Source organism: Wyeomyia smithii, chromosome 2, assembly GCF_029784165.1.
Source record: "Wyeomyia smithii strain HCP4-BCI-WySm-NY-G18 chromosome 2, ASM2978416v1, whole genome shotgun sequence".
In the NCBI taxonomy this organism is placed as follows: Eukaryota; Metazoa; Arthropoda; class Insecta; order Diptera; family Culicidae; genus Wyeomyia; species Wyeomyia smithii.
This window is the reverse complement of record NC_073695.1, coordinates 113617088-113637063: the sequence shown is the minus strand read 5'-3', so window position 1 is coordinate 113637063 and position 19976 is coordinate 113617088. Positions and strand designations below refer to the sequence as shown.

The 19976-nt window shown below is 42.3% G+C and overlaps 1 protein-coding gene across 6 annotated transcripts in view; it reads right to left on the bottom strand.

Moving 5' to 3' along the window:
* LOC129719985 (tight junction-associated protein 1) overlaps nt 1-18112 on the bottom strand; it is a 93194-nt gene extending 75082 nt beyond the window's left edge. For 2 of the 6 annotated variants that reach the window (XM_055671389.1, XM_055671395.1), the window contains exon 1: nt 17582-18112. In XM_055671389.1, the coding sequence (XP_055527364.1) occupies nt 17582-17602 (21 nt within the window). In that variant the 5' untranslated portion in view covers nt 17603-18112. Of the gene's footprint in view, nt 1-7315; nt 7705-17489 lie in introns of those variants that run through there. The other 4 variants (XM_055671390.1, XM_055671391.1, XM_055671392.1 and 1 more) reach the window with 4 other exon arrangements.
* Between the last annotated feature and the right edge of the window lie 1864 nt (nt 18113-19976).

Genomic DNA, 19976 nt, shown 5'->3' with positions numbered 1-19976 from the left:
CTCGATGAATTAAGACTGGCTGAAGAAGTTAAAACGCTGCTGTAAAATCAAATTCACAACTGTGTTCGTTAAAACATTTTAATATTTTCAATGACAATAATAATCTTCGATAAACACCCGCTATAGTTATTCACACACATGCTATAACTATCTAAACACGCGTTAAAACTATTCATACACACGCTGTAGTTATAGTTTTTTATACACACATGCCGAAGCTATCCATACACACGCTATTCCTTTCCATACATCCGATACAACTATCTATACACACGCATAAGCTATCCAACCATGTGCTATTTCTATCCATACATACGCTATAACTAATCATTACACACGCAGCAGCTATCCACACACAAGCTATAACTATCCGTACACACGCTGAAGATATACACGCAATAGCCATAATATGCTACACATGCTAGTGTCTTACACACGCTATAGCTAGCCATACACACGCAACAGCGCCATCCCTATCATCGCAAATGTCATAGCAATACAGATGCACATACGCTATATGTGCACACTGCACACACACTAAATGGCGGTAGCTTTCCTAGTGGCGGTGCTGGCTCGTGCAGTTTCTGGCAGTTCTGGCAGTTTCGTGCAGTTTTCACCCAACGATATCTGAATTGGATTACCGCTGGTGGGGTCCAACTCAGATCGAAGGAGAACCGAACTGAATGAAGAAATGCAGCTGCCCACTACCTCCGCCGCTGCTGCCTGATACCACCGCTCTAGTTCTGCTGCAGCTCAGTTTGGCCGCTGGAATCAGCCACCGCTGCTGATTATACAAGACCGGCCTGGTGGCCTTCCACTTGTTAACTGATGAGGCCTTCCACTTGCTATGAGACGACACAGGCTATTATATAGCCCAAAGCAAAAATCCATCCGCGAGCAAACAAGAAGCGAGCTTGTGATTGGTTGAATGTGCACGACTTTTAACACAACTTTTAACTAGTTTAGTATCGAAAACATATTTAAATTATTATATGACAATCTTGCGCAATATTTCCCCTATCAATCAAGCCATTGGTGTTTAGAATCTGTTCAGTGGTAATGATAAAAGAAGCATTTTAAAACGGTGTTGAAACACCTGTTGCAGCTACCGAAAGCGAGCTCGTTATTGGTTGAAAGCTGCGAGACTGTTTACAAAGTCAGATCGGTTGTATCCGTTAGTGTCGACTGTGCTTGTGAAGAGAGGTGGTGATTGGTTGCTCGGTATGATTTAGACAATCGATGTGATTTATCAATTTTTCAATAGTGTATCTCGAACAATAGGTTTTTTTTTGTTACATAAATTCAACCGTAAAAGAATTTCTGATCGGTTGATGCCAAAACCTCGAAATTCTGAAAAGAAATGACTGATATATAAGCGCTCAAAACCTGACCACTTTTCCCTGGTTTTCCCCGGTTGAATTACTAGATTTTCAAATTCAGGTGCCTAACTTCGATATAGACGTTAGTCCAACGTCAAAATGAATCAATTTTGATGAGACTGGTTTCATTTTACTGGAAAATTATTCTGAATTCCAAAACCTACTATGGAATTCGTCGGAACCAACGGACACCGGAAATGTTTCGGATTTTAGGAATGTGTGTCAAAATGTGCATTTTTGCAACGCGTTGAATTTTTTATGACATCTTGTTTCTTTTAGGTTTATATGATCCCAATAAACTAGAATTCATTTCGAGTTCATTGGTACCCAAAGGTTGAGAATCTGTCGTGGAATCATCGAGATGTGAATTTATAATATGTTTGGTGTAGTTTTTTGCTGATAGATACATAGTACACGAACAAGTTTTTGTCAGAAATTTTTTTTTCTATAAGAGTTTCCTCTGTGGTTTTTTTTTTTTTTTCTTCACATAACATTTATTTGACACGGCACAAATACAATTTAATGTTTAACGGCGCCAATTATATCTGATGACTTAAAAACTAAAGCAAATTTTTTATCCTCGCTGCCGACTTCGAGCTGAAATTAAGTCTAACTTAAAACTAGCATGGGATTTCCAATCAGTGTTTTGTTGTTCAATGGTCGTCTGATAATCGTCGAATGGCATGTATGGATTCGTTCTGCTGAGCCACGATGTCGTGAGTTGGGACAGAGGCTCGTAGTCCTTGGGTCCTGGTTCTATTGTGCGGGGTCTGGTTGCTGGTTTTGTGCTTAAGGTTCAAACGTGTTCTTGTCGTTTTGTTGGGTGTAGACGGAGGGGAACGGGACTAGACTGGGGCATGGATGGATTTCAGGAAAACGTATATAAGGGACATGTAGGATAGGTCACGGCTCGCCAAGACATCACGAACAGGAACAGCCGGCTGTCTACCCTCGGCCTGCAGGGAAGCTATCAATTTAGACCTGGCGTCACGGTGTACAGGGCATGACCAAACCACATGCTCTATGTCGTGATAACCTTCACCACAGGCACAGATACCACTTTCCCCGAGCCCAACACGACGGAGGAGCGCGTCAAATCTATAGTGATTGGACATAAGCCGGGACATCACGCAAATGAAATCCCGACCTACATCCAACCCCTTGAACCACGGGTTCGTCGATACTTTGGGGATTATGGAATGTAACCACCTTCCCAATTCCCCTCTGGTCCAAGCATTTTGCCAACTGATGATCGTATTCTGACGTACAAGTGCGAAAAATTCATTAAAGGCAATTGGTCTTTCATAAATATCACCGTTTGTTGCGCCCACCTTAGCCAAAGAGTCCGCTTTCTCATTACCCGGTATCGAGCAGTGAGAAGGGACCCACGCTAAGGTAATCTGAGTAGATTTTTCGGATAAAGCACTCAGATGTTCCCGTATTTTCCTCAGGAAATACGGAGAGTGCTTAACATCTTTCATCGATCGGAGAGCCTCAATGGAACTGAGACTGTCCGTAAAGATGAAATAATGGTCCGTGGGCATTCTTTCGATAATCCCTAGGGTGTACTGAATTGCAGCTAATTCTGCGACGTAAACAGAAGCAGGATTATCGAGCTTATGGGAGACGGTTAAATTGTTATTGAAGATACCGAAGCCAGTGGACCCATCAAGAAGTGATCCGTCAGTGTAGTACATATTGTCGCAGTTGATGTTTCGATATTTATTGGAAAAAATTTTAGGGATCTGCTGCACGCGTAAATGATCCGGGATTCCACGAGTTTCTTCTATCATGGATGTATCGAAAAACACAGTAGAATCAGAAGTATTTGATAAGTCGACACGATTTGGAATATTCGAAGAAGGGTTAATATTTTGGGACATGTGATTGAAATACAATGTCATAAAACGGGTTTGAGAATTAAGTTCGATTAACCTTTCAAAATTTTCAATCACGGGACGGTTCAAGACCTCACATTTGTTTAGAATACGAGAAGACAGGCTCCAGAAGCGGTTTTTCAATGGTAGTACTCCAGCTAAAACCTCCAAACTCATCGTATGGGTCGACTGCATGCAACCTAAGGCGATACGCAAACAACGATATTGTATTCGCTCCAGTTTGATCAAATGTGTGTTTGCTGCGGAGCGGAAGCAGAAACACCCGTATTCAATAACAGACAATATCGTTGTTTGGTAAAGCCTTATAAGGTCTCCTGGATGGGCTCCCCACCATTGTCCGGTTATTGTACGAAGAAAATTCACTCTTTGTTGACATTTTTTCATCAGATACCTCACGTGACAACCCCAGGTGCCTTTAGAGTCGAACCAGACACCAAGATATTTGTGTACCAAAACCTGAGAAATCGTTTTACCCATTAATTGTGTTTGAAGCTGAGCAGGTTCATGCTTCCTAGAAAAAACTACTATCTCAGTCTTCTCCGGAGAGAATTCAATACCTAGCTGTAAAGCCCAAGCAGACAAATTGTCCAAGGTATCTTGCAATGGTCCTTGCAAATCGGCAGCTTTGGCTCCTGTAACAGAGATTACACTGTCGTCTGCAAGTTGTCTTATCGTGCATGAATTTGCCAGACATTCGTCGATGTCATTTACATAAAAGTTGTAAAGAAGGGGGCTTAAACATGAGCCCTGGGGAAGACCCATGTAGCTAATGCGAAAAGTTGCCAAATCGCCATGCGTAAAATGCATGTGCTTTTCGGACAACAAATTGTGCAAAAAATTGTTCAAAATTGGAGAAAATCCTTGTCGGTGAAGTTTACCCGAAAGAATGTCAATAGAAACGGAATCAAAAGCCCCCTTAATGTCCAAGAACGCAGACGCCATTTGTTCTTTACGAGCATACGCCAGCTGAATATCTGTTGAAAGCAACGCAAGACAATCATTCGTCCCTTTGGCACGGCGGAAGCCAAATTGAGTTTCTGATAGTAGACCATTTGATTCGACCCAGTGGTCTAAACGACGGAGTATCATTTTTTCCATCAATTTCCGGATACAGGATAGCATTGCAATCGGCCTATAAGAGTTGTGATTAGAAGCTGGTTTCCCTGGTTTTTGGATGGCGATCACCTTCACTTGCCTCCAATCCTGCGGTACAATGTTTTGCTCCAGGAACTTATTGAACAAGTTCAACAAGCGCCTCTTGGCATTGCCGGGTAGATTCTTCAACAAGTTGAATTTGATTCTATCTAATCCAGGCGCGTTATTGTTACAGGACAGGAGGGCAACTGAAAATTCTGCCATCGTAAAAGGTGATTCTATCGCGTCGTGGCCCGGAGACGCATCGCGAACAATATTTTGCTCAGGAACAGAGTCCGGACATACTTCCCTGGCAAAATCAAATATCCACCTACTTGAAGACTCCTCGCTTTCGTTGACCGTTACGCGATTCCGCATTCTTCGGGCTGTGTTCCAAAGAGTGCTCATCGATGTCTCCCTCGACGTCTCGTTCACGAACCGACGCCAATATCCACGTTTCTTTGCTTTAGCCAAGCTTTTAAGCTTGGTATCAAGCTCCGAATACCGTAAATAGTCGCCAGGTATACCTCCCGTCTGGTAGGCCTTAAACGCGTCGGATCTTTGCGTGTAGACATCGGAGCACTCTTGGTCCCACCACGGAGTGGGAGGCCGTTCTTTGATCGTTACGCCGGGATATTTCTTCGTTTGGGCTTGCAACGCGGCGTCGAGAATCAAGCCCGCGAGGAGGTTGTATTCTTCAAGTGGTGAATGATGTTGAATCGACTCGACCGCTTTTGAAATCATTTCCTCGTATAACTTCCAATCGACATTTCGTGTGAGGTCATACGGAATGTCAATTGGTCGCATGCGAGTTGACCCGTTAGTAAATGAAATAAGAATAGGCAGATGGTCGCTACCGTGAGGATCGAGGATTACCTTCCATGTGCAATCCAACCGTAGCGACGTCGAACATAAGGATAGATCCAAAGCGCTTGGGCGCGCTGGAGGTTTCGGGATACGTGTCATTTCACCGTTGTTTAAAATAGTCATGTCGAAGTCATCGCAAAGGTTATAGATTAAAGAGGAGCGGTTATCATTGTATGGGGAACCCCAAGCCACGCCATGAGAGTTGAAGTCTCCCAAAATCAAACGTGGCGAGGGAAGAAGTTCTATTAAATCAAAGAGCAGCCGTTGCCCAATCTGTGCTCTGGGAGGAATATATATTGAGGCAATACAAAGCTCTCTACCTTGTATTGTCATTTGACATGCGACAACTTTGATGCCTGGAATCGAGGGGAGGTTAATACGATAGAAAGAATAGCACTTTTTAATCCCTAAAAGTACTCCTCCATATGGGGTGTCTCGATCAAGGCGAATAATATTAAAATCATGGAAGTTGAGATCAATATTTGAAGTAAGCCAAGTTTCACAAAGGGAAAATGCATCGCATTTGTTTTTATTTATCAAAACTTTAAACGAATCAATTTTTGGTAAAATACTTCTACAATTCCACTGTAAGACAGAGATAGAATCCTTCATATACGCAGTTGAATTAGGCATCGAAGGATACAATCGCTGCAAGGAGAGGCCATTGGGCAGTCAACTGCTTCAAAAATGATCTAACTGTTGGGAGGAATGCTGTAAGAAAAATTTTAATTGGATCGGGTACATTGAAAGTTTCAAAAATCCAGTCCACAATGTCAGAAAATTTCACTAATCCAGAGTTTGTTTCATCAACTGGATGTGCAGAAGGAACAACTGGGGTTTTAGATGTTCCTGGCAGTGCTGGGAACTCCTTCTGGGACTTTAAATTTGCCAGCCCAGGAGGAGTTTGCTTCGGTTTTTCCGCAGCACTGTTTGGTTTGTTTGTAACTTTCATTTCACTTTGAGAAATCTTAGGACCTTTTCTGGGAAGTTTAGGAGAGGAAATATTTTTCCTCTTTCTAGACTCCCCAGGATTGGCGTAAGACGCTCCCGCTGGTGAATCGTCAGAATCGGTTTCATCAGAGGACAACAGATCGAAGGGGTTCGAAGTAACGGGAGAAGTGGTAACGGTCTTCTTCAGCATGTCAGCGTAGGAACGCTTTGAACGCTCTTTGAGAGACCGTTTTATTTTATCCCTGCGCTGCATGTACACCGCACATGTCGAGAGCTCATGCAGATTTTCTCCGCAGTGAATACACTTTTCAGCGTTAACACTGCAAGAATCTTCCGCATGAGACTCCCCACACTTGCCACAACGTGCCTTATTGCAGCAGTAAGCGGCTGTATGGCCTAACTGCTTGCAATTCAGGCAGTTCATGACGCGGGGCACGTAGAGCCTCACAGGGAGACGAACCCGGTGGATCGAGACGTGGCTTGGTAGTGCAGACCCGGCGAACGTAACTCGAAACGAGTCTGACGGAGTGTATACTGTTTTGCCACCGATGATCGATGCTGACCGCAATTGCTTGCAGTCGAGCACCTTTACTTCGGGACACGTTTTGTTCTTAAAGCACCCTTTGGCACTTTGCAGTATACACTCGACGGACAGACTCGAATCGGTTATGACACCGTCGATCTCCACGTCTCGTGCGGGTATGTAAACGCGATACTCGCGTGTGAAGAGCTCAGAGCAAGCTATATCGTTGGCCTCTTTCAGGTTACCGACCACGACACGGAGCTTGTTAGGCCGGACCTTGGAAATTTCGGTCACGCCCTTGTACTCCTTCGTCAGGTCTTTAGAAATCTGCAAGAGGTTCAACTTTTTCGATTTCGGTCCTGCCTTTGGCCGAAAATAAACAGTATAGCTGCCCTGGGCTCCGTCTGGGTAAAGCCTGGGGCGAGGGGGGACTGAAGAATGAACAGGGGAGGGGGTAACAGAAGGGTCAGGGTCAGAGGGGTTCGGGGATGGTGGCGCGGGAGGCGAGAGATCTACATCCATTGCGCTAAGTCTAGCGCACTAGCGCTGACAAGAACACGTACCTTTTTATTTCTCCCTTCCAGTAAGGTTGGTTGTCCGATCGTTCGAAGTAGCAGCCGTTACAGCCAGCAGCACCAATACAGCAGCACCAAACAGCCACCAGCAGCGAGCCAGGTGTGAGATCACTCCACACAGCGATACAACTCGCTGACACTGATGGCTTCTTCTTTTTCCTCGTTTGTGTCTCGTCCACTGCTGTAGCACAATCCAGCCAGCAGCCAAATCGGCTTGCGCACCAGCTGGCAGTCACGATGCGAAACAGTTGCACAAAGGCACGACCTTGAACCCGGATTTATTTCACTCGACCAGGCAAACAATGCCAACACTTGTTCACACGTCTTTTGTTTTATACTCTATCGGACCGATCACCAAACACGTCCAGTACTGATGCGTGTTCGGCACAGAATGACCCTCTGTGGTTTGTTCTGAAGAGTTTTAGGCAACTAAGTTGTTTTTCTTAAAACCTTCATTTGTAAAAAAATTGAAATAACCGATATTTTTAAAATCACTTTTTATTTTTTTTAATTCTCGCTTATTTTCCGTCGGTCTAGTTCCGCCACTGCTGTTGTGCCATACACCGACGCCCAGGGAGGCGACTCCACCCAGGACCCTAACTCACGACTCGTTAGTTAACAGACCGGCGCCAACGGCTTTACTTCTTCATGCGATGGAAGGCGTGATCCCAGAGATTTTTCGCCTCAGAAAATCTCTCGGTGTCGGCTAGGATTGAATCTTGACCAGTTGGGTTGGTTGTGAGTGGATCACGCCACCCCACAACCATAGGGGTATTTGTGTGCAAAAGTTGGAAAAATTGCAAAACTCAAAATTATTATTGAACACCCATTATCAATGCCACTAGACTCATAAATAGTGGGGGTATCCCATGGCAACTATTTCGCTTTTTTTTGTTTTTTTCTTGGCTCACAACAGCTGTCAAACTACAAGACAAAAGCAAAGTAGATTTTGAATACGAAATTTTGTGATTTTTTCGGTGGAATTCATAATATTGGTGATTTAAGTTGACCTGTTTCAAATATGGATCTTCAAATGAAAGGTATGCATTAAGTTTTGAATATTTTAGATGGAGGGTTTGATGAGTTGTTGACGTGTTTTTTTTGCATTGCCAGTTTTGGAAATTTTACCTCTCGAATTAAGCTTCGAAATGGTTTTTTTCAATGTTCTGGACGTTTCTGTGCGCAAACAAACTCATTTTTGAGTAGATACGAGTGTTCTTAAACACGTCAACGAAAAATAAACTTGCGCATGTTTGCGCATTTAGGATATATCATGACTTTATAGTACAATCCTATGCAATATTTTTTTTTAATTTATGACTTTTTTTTTGAATTCCGACGTGTTTTCAGACACTGAAAAAATCTTTCAGAAGAAACTTCTTTGGAAATGGCTCCGAGAATCCTCTGCCACATCGTGGAATAAAAAATTTGAGTTTTTGGAGGCGAAGTTATTCCGAATAATGAAATGTTCATTGAAATCGCGGAAGATGCTTAAACAGCGAATGAGTATTTTTGAAGCAGATTTAATGCGCAGGTGGACAGCATCAGCACAGCATTTGAGTAATAGAAGTAATCTGTTTCTGGGCAATCGTTTATTTTTGTGCAGTCTGTATAAAAGGTGTCAACATAACAGAAAATCCTCAGTGCTACATTCTGATTCGGATCTCGACCTTCTGTTTATTATTATTGATCATAACTTCGTGATCAACTGTTTGGTGTACAGGTAAATTGCAAGGCTAGTGCTACAATTCTATTGACGCTAACAGCCTCTCTCGAGCCGATGTATATATGATTTTGAATAATCTATATAAGAAAAGTTATTTATCACTGCTATGTGGATATTATTTATCTTTCAATTGTAATTTTCATATTAAAGACATAAGAACTGCTAAATATACAAATTTCAACGTTATTGCGCCTGAAAATAATTGTTTCCAACTTTTCACTTGAAATACCCCTATGTGCATCGACACCTATGTCGGCGTTGGGATTTGAGCCCAGGCGTCGAGCGTGGTTGGCGGAGACGTTACCAACCACGCTAGGCCCCCGCCCTACTTTTGAATTTTTAACATTATATTTTTTCAGTGTAGGATGTTAAATTAGAATTTTTCAATATTTTTGAATAAAAGTTTAGATAATTTTCTAAAAGTTATCCAAGGACAACCATGCACTATATCTCGTCATTATTTAGATATGTTGATTTATAAGAAAGAGGTTAAAATAGTTCAAACCTTTTCAAATGTTACTTCAAATAAATTTTCAAAAAAGTTTGCAAAGTTGCTTGTGCCAACACACCTACACACCTACAAAGATTCATTGCGTTTTACTTGGGTGCCCAAGGAAAATTGTTCCCAACACGAGAAAAAACTGCCAAACTGCCACCCATAATTAATAAATTCATATCTCGATGGTTCCTCGACAGATTTTCAACCTTTGGGTACCAATGAACTCGGAATTAATTCTGGTTTATTGAAAACATATAAACCTAGAAGCAGCAAGATATCAGAATAAGTTCTGCACGTTGCAAAAATGCACATTTCGATACACACTCTTAAAATCCGGAACATTTCCGGTGTCCAATGATCACGTCAAGTTCTGAAGCAATACTAGGAAACCAGGATAGTTTTCCAGTGAAAAGAAACCGGTTTCATCAAAATTGATTCATTTTCCGTTAAGTTCTGGCTATTTAAAAATTGACAAAATTTTGCCTGTTTCAGTCATTTTGTCTAACCCCTGTAGCTCGCCGCTATTCGTCATCTTGAAGAACACTTCTTCAACCGTCTTGAGCTGTGCTTCCGTGATCAACAGCTCCTTGACGTATATAACCAGGCAGACATCATCGTTCTCACTCTGTTCGTTCTGGGTGCATAAATAATAGTCTTACGATCTCTTGAACACAAACTTCATCAGTACCATGGGCGCAACTAAGGAAAATTTCTAGGGGGGGCTAGTTTTCATACACTTCATTTAAAAAATAGGAAAAAGAGTTACAATGCGTCTATTTAAAAACGCATAAAGTAGTGTCGTAACAGAAGACAAAATCACTTTAATCGGGAATAAATCTCCGAAGATGTATTGAATATCTTGACCATCTCTTTCAGCTGACACTGATTCGATATTGAGGCGAGCTAGGTTTAGTAAACGGCTGGGCAGTGCGTACCAGCAGTACACCCGTGCTAGTCGGCATAAAATAGATCCCAGTGTGGTCCAAGGCATAATGCCATATTCTTAACTCCACGTGTAACCGACTGGAATACGAGCAACCATGAGAAGGTTGGGAAACCGGTGGGAACTTAGCAAAGCAGCATGCTAAAATAAACATACTACGAACAATCAAGAATTGAAAACGAACCGGAATTACCCGCAATGATCTAGTGACGAAATAAGGCCGACGATTAGAAGCACGGTACATGTAACAGTAGATCGCTTAACGCCTCGGATGCCGACCGGATCCTGCTGGATCAGCTAGAACTTCACCAGTTCGGCATCGTTGCGCTCCAGGAGCTTTACCGAAAAGGAGAGAAGGTACGGCGAATTCGTGGCCGCAGGGCACAATTTTACCAGAGCGACGGCACAAACAATGAGCTGGGTACCGGTTTTATAGTGCTGGGCAGGATGCAGAGTCGTGCGATCAAGTGGCAGGCGTTCAGCGACACGTTGTGTTTGTTGAGAATAAAAGGCCGGCTCTACAACTACACCATCCTCAATGCCTACTGCCCTCTCGAAGGACGTCCCGATATAGAGAAAGAAACGTTCTACGCACAGCTGGGAAAACTCTACGATAGCTGCTCACGTAGAGACATCAAGATCGTCATTGTGGACATGAACGCTCAGGTCGGTAGGGAAAACATATATAAGCCGGTGATTAGCCCGCACAGCCTGCACGAACGACAACGGCCAGGGATGCGTCAACTTCGCAGCTTCCCGCAGCTTCCCGCAGACGCAGTCCGCAGAACCCGCTTTCCCCAAAAAGACATCCACGAAACCACCTGGAGATCACCTGACCAACGTACAACAAACCAAATTGACCATGTTCTCATCGACGGCTCTCTGGTGGGGGTATTGGCATGACCACTTTGATCGAGTCTAGTGCGACGAAGTAAAAAGTTGACGATGTAGCTGATACGACCGGTAGTTCTCTACGAAATCGATACATCAACGCTTCTGGCCTCAACGCTTGGAGTTTTCGAACAGAAGGTGCTGCGGACTATCTATTATGGAGTACAGACAGACGACGGATAATGGCGACAGTGCATGAACCATGAGCTGCACGCGCTGCTTGGAGAGAACCCCGTTGCACAGCTGGCGAAAGCCAATAGGTTGCGGTGGGCCGGTCGCGTCGTAAGGATGCCGGACGATGATTTTGTGAAATCACTTCTCTTCAGCAACCCTGTGGACAAGGGGACGCAGCGTGCGCGATGGCTCGACCAGATCGAAAGAGACTTGCGGGTGATGAGACGTCAGAGGAACTGGCGAAACACAGCCCTAAACCGACCAGCATGGCAACAACTCCTTGATACAGCATGAGCCACCACGGCACTCGTCTTATTAGTAAGGTAAGTAAGAGAGTTAGGTTTGAGAATCGATCCTGGGCACAGTACTAGTTCTCAGCCAATGAATGATGACTTCTCAATTTGTGTTGATTTTGATGCTCTGATAGGAAGTATGGGATGTATTTATATTGACTACAGTTATTCTCTGGGAAATTCTAGGGGGGGCTTAAAACTTGCTTGGGGGGGCTGTAGCCCCCCTTAGCCCCCCCGTATTTGCGCCCATGATCAGTACTAAGTTCAGCTTCTTGTTCTAGCATATGGGGGCCTTGACATCTTGAAAATTACACCATGTAAAAAGGCCAACTTCACATCTATGTAGCGTATGGTTAATCCTCTCATCGGACTGCTAGAGTGATTCGAATCGTTTTTAGCTTGTGCATAGGTTTCGTGATAATCGAGACCAGGTAAGGAACTCCTTCTAGACCAACCTTGTATTGTGCCGCACAACACTTCCGTCAGCGTATTTCTTCACGCGGACTGCAAGGGGTTTACTCCTGCTGGACCATCCACCTCACATGGTTGTTCTCCACGAATTGCAGTACATCACGGATAACAGACAGCCAGTGATTCTTGTCGTCTTTCCCATAGATTTCATTATGAGGTTCCCATTCGCTGCGACTTGCATGATTCCGTATAATCTCACTTGTTTGTTGCGAAGGGGTCATCTCAGGGTCTGTTTCTCCCCAGCATTTCTTCCTCCGATTCTTAGTGAGGAACTTCATAATCGGATTCGTCAATAGGGACTTCATCTGGCTGCGTGTGAACTTGAACTCATCGATTGTTGTAGTCATTGCATTACTCATTCCAATATTTTTGCCGCCCTTTAGTCCTTGAAACATCGGAACTTCGACTTGTGCTAGACAGTATAGATTACAGCGAAGTGCGTCCAATCAGGTACGATATAAAATAACGTGATCCATCCCATGCCGGCGATCCGAGTGCATAGTTTCTAACGAATGTGCGACACGTTGACTAACACCTTTTCTCGCAAATTGTTCTGTAAATGGAAATTGTAACTTTTATTGGGGAATACCAGTATAATTTTAAGAAGCGACACTCTCAGCGGATGAAATGATTGCTTCACAACAGATTCTCGAAAAATTAAAAAAGAGTTGCCATTTGTTTATAGAGTTCCAATTAGCGTTGGATTCAGTAAGATCAAATGGGTTTTGATTTTTATTTGCAAAATTATTTAAGCTGACAGGTACCTGGAATTTCGACACCTTACCATATCATGAGCATTCTTGCGAGTTTATTGGCAAAAACGAATTGAAATCTGCTAGGAACTTGATATTGAGTTGCTTCTTAGAAGTTTTGACCGGGAAGCTCCCCCAAATTCCTGTTTACGTACATTTAGTCGTCCATGAGGATTAATCCTTCATACTTATTCTGAACCTCATTGCAAAACTTCCGGGTACGTCCATTGGTCACTAGGTTCTGTTTTAGTTTCCTATTGGGTTGCTTACTGACCGGAAAATATCGACATCTTCTGACGGTTTGACTGACCCCGCGACAGCCCCGAGATTACCCCAATCGTTCTCAACACCTTCGAACGCAGCTTCCGACCCTTAGTTCCTCTACGATCCTTCCAATTGGTAGTATGCCGTTCATAAAAACGCTTGAAAACGCTGCACACGGTCAATTCAGCCAATTTAAACAAACGATTTCGCAACCTAACCACATCGAATTTGGAAGTTGGTGTCCAAAATAAAATTTCAGTTCGCGGCCCCCATAAAAAATAATTACTTTGAGTCAAACCGAATCGTAACGAACTTTTTAACAGGTGAAACAGTTTGTTGTCAAAACATTCCATATTAGACCACTAGGAGTATAGCAGCGGTGTAAAAGTGAGTATATTAAAAGTTTCGAGGTTTATAAGCTGATACTTTTCCAGTGATTACATTTGTTAGCAGATCAAATAATTTTGAACATAAAATTTTTAGGTAATGTCGTGAAAAGACAGTCTTAACATTTTTTTGTGTAAAAAGTAGAACACAACCGCCTTTTATATTCACTTTCATCTATACCTCCTCCTCCTCTCGAGTAACCAAGAGAATATCATGAATCAACACGTGGTGGGCTCTCGGTCGTAACTATGCTGACTGAGAAAGGGGACAAAGGACTGACTTCCTCGGAGGAAATCCCAAACTTTCTGAGCGTCTATGTCCCAGGTTAAGGGTGGCTCACAACAGCTTCTGTCCCGGAGCGAGCGAACGCCTGACAAGGTGCTACCCACAAGTTCGGGGATGTGAACGCACAGGTTGGTAGGGAAGCGATATATAGACTGACAAAAAAGGCTCATAGCCTACACACCGACACGAACGACAACGGCCCTACGCAGCTTCTCTTGGCCTGATTGGAAGCATCTTTTTTCACGCAAAGATATCCATCAAGCCACCTGAAACTCACCTGACCACCGAACAACAAATCTTTTCCGTTGATGGTCGGTGTTTTTCGAACATTACAAATATACGCCCCATTTTAGGTGTGGATATAGACTCAGTTCACCACCTAGTAGCAGCTCATGTGCGCTCTACCTACGCACACACCTCAAAACTATTCTCTTTGGCCAATCATCCGGCAGTTGACCCATAAGCTGCCGAAAATTACGCACTCTTACTTGACGAGGCACTACCTTCCACGAAGGAACTACGTGCTTCGACTCTCGACGATAGATGAGGCATGACACGCGCAAGTTTTACTAGAAGGTAAACCAATCCCGTAAGGGCTACACACCGATTCCAGATATGTGTAGGGACGTTGAACGATAGGTGGAAACAGTTCTTCGATGGGCACTTCAATACCGAAGCAGAAGGGATGTTAACTTGGAGTGCCTACAGACGATAACAGTGTCCCCCATCTTCCGATACCCTGGAGATCGGATGGAAAATTGGGTCACTGAAGAACAATCCTTCATGAACACGGCAAAAAGGCACTGGTAACGGCACTCCACTGTAATTTCCAGGATATGGAGGAAACAGATACTATCAGGGCAGTACCAGGCTGGCTTCTCAATCAAATCTTCACTCTCCGGCAGATCCTTCAAAACGTACCCACACATAACGTCTTCGTGGATTTTAAGGTAGCGTATGATAGAATCAATTGTAACTAGCTATGGCAAATATTGCACGACTATCCGGATAAACTGACACGACTTATCAAAGCTGCCTTAGATGGGGTGAAGTGTAACGTGTGCGTATCGAGGACACTCTCGAATTCCTTCAAAGCGTGGAGAGAGTTGAGACAAAGAGATGGTCTACCCTGCACGTTGTTCAACATTACTTTTGAGAGGTTCGATTTTCAGCAACCTTAGTCAACTCATAGGCTTCACAGACGACCTGTTAGTACGAGAAACTTTGCGACGGCGGAGGCAACTGCGCCAGATCAAAAGAGGAGGCTAGGAGAGTTGGACTAGAAATTATTGCGTCAAATCAAGTATATGAAAGAGAGCGGCTCGAGAGAAACCAGTATTCGCCTCCCACGTTAAACACCGACAATAACACAAGTAAGAAGATCCAACAACGTATTCAATCTGCAAATCGGGCCTACTTTGGCCTTCGCAGGACGCTTCAGTCTAGGAGCATACGGTGCCGAACGAAACTTGTTTTTTTCCTGTATGGATGGACTTCCTCACTGCGACCAGAATCGTTGATTCTTCGCAATACCGCTATTGAGAAATGGTATGCTTAATATGATTTTATCAGTGCTTGTGTGTAATGTGATTTTACACTTCCTTTTACACGCTTAATGTTCTACTATACCGAGCCCCGTTACTCCTACCAAATATAACCAATTGTATTTTCCTGGAGGAGTGTCGTCGTGTGTCCTTCTGACCAGTTTGTTTTATTGGTAAGATGGACATATTTTGGTTAAGAGGAAGTCACGCAAAGGTATTATACATTTCAGTGAAAAGGAAGGGTAAGTAGAGGGGAGCCTGAGAATAAACCCATGCTTATGTTCTTTTTTTTTACATCGAATGGCCTGATTCTACAAAGATTCGAACCAACGAATATTCGCTTAACAAAGCGGACTCGGTTACCTTGCGGTTACACAGCTCCCTAACGAAACTAGTTAGACCAGTAGTTCTTTATGGACTTGAAACCATATACATATGCGCACTGGCCGTATTGGAACAAAAAGTGTTATGGACAATATTTGGTGGAGATGTATGAATCACCAACTGCAGGCACTATTTTTTGAGAAGATTCCTATGTACTCCTGATAAAGGTCGGGAGGCTGTGAGAGGCCGGACATTTCGCGAGGATGCCGGACGACATTGTGGTGAAACCGGTTCTTTTCAAGGACCCCACCGAACAGAAGGACCCAAAATGCTAGGTGGTTTGACCAGGTTGGACCGGATCTGCGAGTGTCACGACGCCTAAGAAATTGGCGGTAAGCATCCCAGGACCGAGGAGAGTGGAGAAAAATTCTCGATTCGGCACGAGCCACCACTCAAAGCTCCTGAAATCAATCAAATAAATCTCCAAAACAAAAAGAAATGGAAGGAAATTGTCTGAAGCAATTTTTTTTTTTGATGATACTATTTACAACTTTATTATTTGTGAAGAAAAAAAAAATTTACAACTTTACTGAAGACATCTTTTCTCCACAGTGCAATAATGAAAATTAGATTTTGCAGCGCCACTAGCGGTTGAGTTACGAACTGATATTCATTATCATTCTTTGAGGTTCCGAACTAAAACTTGTCATTACTCAAGACTTTTTTTTTCTTCACATATTTTCCTCAAGACTTTTTATATACTAAATTCCTTCTGACATTTATGAAATCAGGAAAATCAAGAGAGTAAATGACAACATTTTACGATGCTGAGCTCTCGTACCACTGTGCCTGCGTGTCAACCTTAAGGAATTCGTTCGTTATGTAATTTGTTTCACATAACTTCGAGTATTATTATTAAAAAACAATTACTAGTCTACATTGTAACTTCGTTGGGGTTAATTTTTTTATCCCCCATCATGCTTGCCACATTCAAAATTATCATCAAAGATTATTCCGCCTTTATATCACCCATTAAAAGCTATGACCCCAAGCGCCTAAACCCAGCTTCACCATTGATAGTGTCCAAAACCCAATTTGTCCAAATGAAAAATGAATTCAAATTCTCTTGTGTTGTGTAAGCACTGCCCCGCGGAAAGAAGGTATTGCGGAAGCGTTTTGAAGTTTACGTTCTTCCCACAGTAGAAAACTTCCTTTTGTGCAGGATGCGAACCCGAAAAGGGTGTCTCCAAAGGGTGGGTCAATGTCTAGCGTGAGAAAAACCACAGACTACTGCAAATCGTATAACCTACGGCAACTTTTCGTGGGTTTAAAATTAACATTGGTATAAAATCTTACGAAAGCAGACCAATATTCCGACCGTAGGTGTTCATTCCAGTGAACTCATTACGATGCAAGGAAAAAACTTTCCACCGTATAATATTACAACTGTTTTGCGTTTTCGTTTCAACACTTCTCATTTGTTTTAAGCGGTTTGAGATTACTAATAATTTTATGAAGCCTTTTTTCTCACAAGCTGTAACTCAAACAAAATCGATTTTCACTAATAGTAGTGCACACACAAAGCCTCAACTGGAAAGTTAACACGCACCAAAAATAATGCCCAGGCTCAAGTGCGGTAACCCTTCCTTTTTACAAGGTGCTGAAAATTTTCGTATTCACTGTGCTGCAATTTTTCATTACCTGTTCACTAACTGTAGACATTTTCACAATTTTCTCGTGTCGATTTTAAGCAGTATTTAAACACCCCCGCAACCCGAAACCCCTTCAAAATTTCTCAGACGATTTTGTTTTCTAGTCACTTTTTTCCAAAACGCACTATCTGTTTATACCAACAGAATGGACGGCAAATTACTTCTTTTCAGTACCGAACCGAGAAAATAAGTCCTTCCATGACCAGGAAACACTTCGATATCCGTCGATGAATACTCCTGTAAAGGATAACATTTTGCAAAATTTTCACCACTGCCTCTCAACGACTATCATCTACCAGTACAAGGTTCCTGTCGATCTCGCACATTTCGTCAGCTTATTTGTGTTCCAAAGGACCACTCTCCGTGGATCTCTTCTTTTCTCAACACGTAACGATGAGGGAGTGTGTTGAACGCGAATGTATGAGTGAACTGTTGTTTTTTTACTTAATGGGCAAAGATGAATGAACTGTCAGAACTACACTCCGAAGTCCTTCCTGTTGTTTGCGACTTTCTATCTGCACAGAGTGGCAAGAACTGTGCCCGAAGGCCGCAGGCATTAAAAGCAAAGCGACATCAACACATAGAGGGAATGTTTATATTCTCTTCATGGAGCAGCAAATGCTCGAGATAAGAGAGTGGAGAGTGGTTGTATTTTGACAGTTCCTTTTCCTTTTCGTGTGAATGTGAAAACAGATTCAGCGGCTCATGTACAGTACATTATGATGGGTTTTATAACTTGTAAATACGTTGTGCTTATTGGTAAAGATAGCGTTTACTTTTGTTCATTGCTTTAACTATGATATTGCATTTACTTTCGTTTCGTATAGTTGTTATGGAAGCAAGTTATTGTCTCTAGTGACTGCTTTGTTTGATATAGGATGAGTTGAGCTGTTATCAATTACAATCTTCGAGACCCAGACAGGAAACTGAAGTTCACAACGCCTAAAATTTCCTGTCATGGTAGTTATCTTAATTTAGTTTGTTCAACAATAGTGAACATAAATTTCGACTAATTCATGCATCATCTTTCCCTAAAGATTTTCTATCTAAAAATTCGTCAACTATCTAGTGTTTTACTGTTCCGACAATTTATTGGTTCAAGAAAATATAATAACAGAAAAATTGATAGCTACTGTAAGTTCAAGATGTTTAATCATGTTTTTGTGAACAAATTTGATTGTTACTGGAAGTGCTGGAAAAACAAGAAAAAGTTAGAGCTCAAGCAACTCAAACGAGTGTTTAACGATTAAAGATTATAACTGGTTGTCAATAGTAGGATGGAGAACCCATCGAAAAGGAATGCAAAATATAAACCTACCAACTGGAATAGAGTATCCTAAATACGCCACGTCGTCCTATACCGTCATTTTTTTGCAATCTGCGTTTATCGAGTACCAAAAGCCAAGTCATGTATCCAAGTGTCAAACCGTTTCAGCCAAGACACATAGTTCTATTTTAAAGTGAAGCGTTACCTGTCTACAAACATACTGAAACAAGAATCGGTTCACGTGGACATACTTTCCTTGATTCAAGAGCGACATCTGTGTACAACCATCGTGAACAATGTTAGCTTTAAACTTGAGAGTCGCGTGAACCAAGTAAACTTCAAAATTTTTTGTTGAAGTATGGTCTCACTAGTATAGTTACTTAATAAGTAATTTAATCACTTTGTTTATTTAATTTTCAATGTGCATAATTTTTTAGATAGTACCGCCCCATACTTTCATGGCATGATTTCCGACTGAAGCAATAATCATTTTGAAAACAGTTTATTTGTTTGGCAGTCGCAACCGCGACCTTCAGTATGTTAACGAGTACCTACCTTCTTTTATTAATCCGAAGTACCGTTGCTTGAGGTTTTCTATGTAAATATTATACAAGAGTTTTTCGTCGATTATTACGCCGAGGTAGCCTGCTTTGCCGGACTATTCAATAAGATAATTGTTAATGGGACACCCGAGAAAAAGTTCAATGCTAAGACAACTTCACTGCAATGCTAAAACACTAAACAACTTCAATGAGTCAATGGAGTTATAGCTTAGCTTAGTTCTGACTGTACATATCAATGGTTGCTACTCCGTGATGGGTCCGAGCCACTCAAGATGCACAATGAATCAAATAGAAGAAAGACTGGGAGTGGTAATTCCTTCTCACTGTGCATCATTCAATGACCTTATATTTTACACGGGTAGAAATAAAATCCCGAAAACGGGCAAAATGACTCATGATTTCATGATTTGGATGTATTTTCATGGTATGAATATACACCGTGAGTAAAGACTCATGGAATCATGAGCCAATTGTTCCTAACGCACCCCGTGCGTTACTGTTTTGCTGACACCATGAGCAATTTGGATTGAAACCATGATTTATGGGTCATGAAA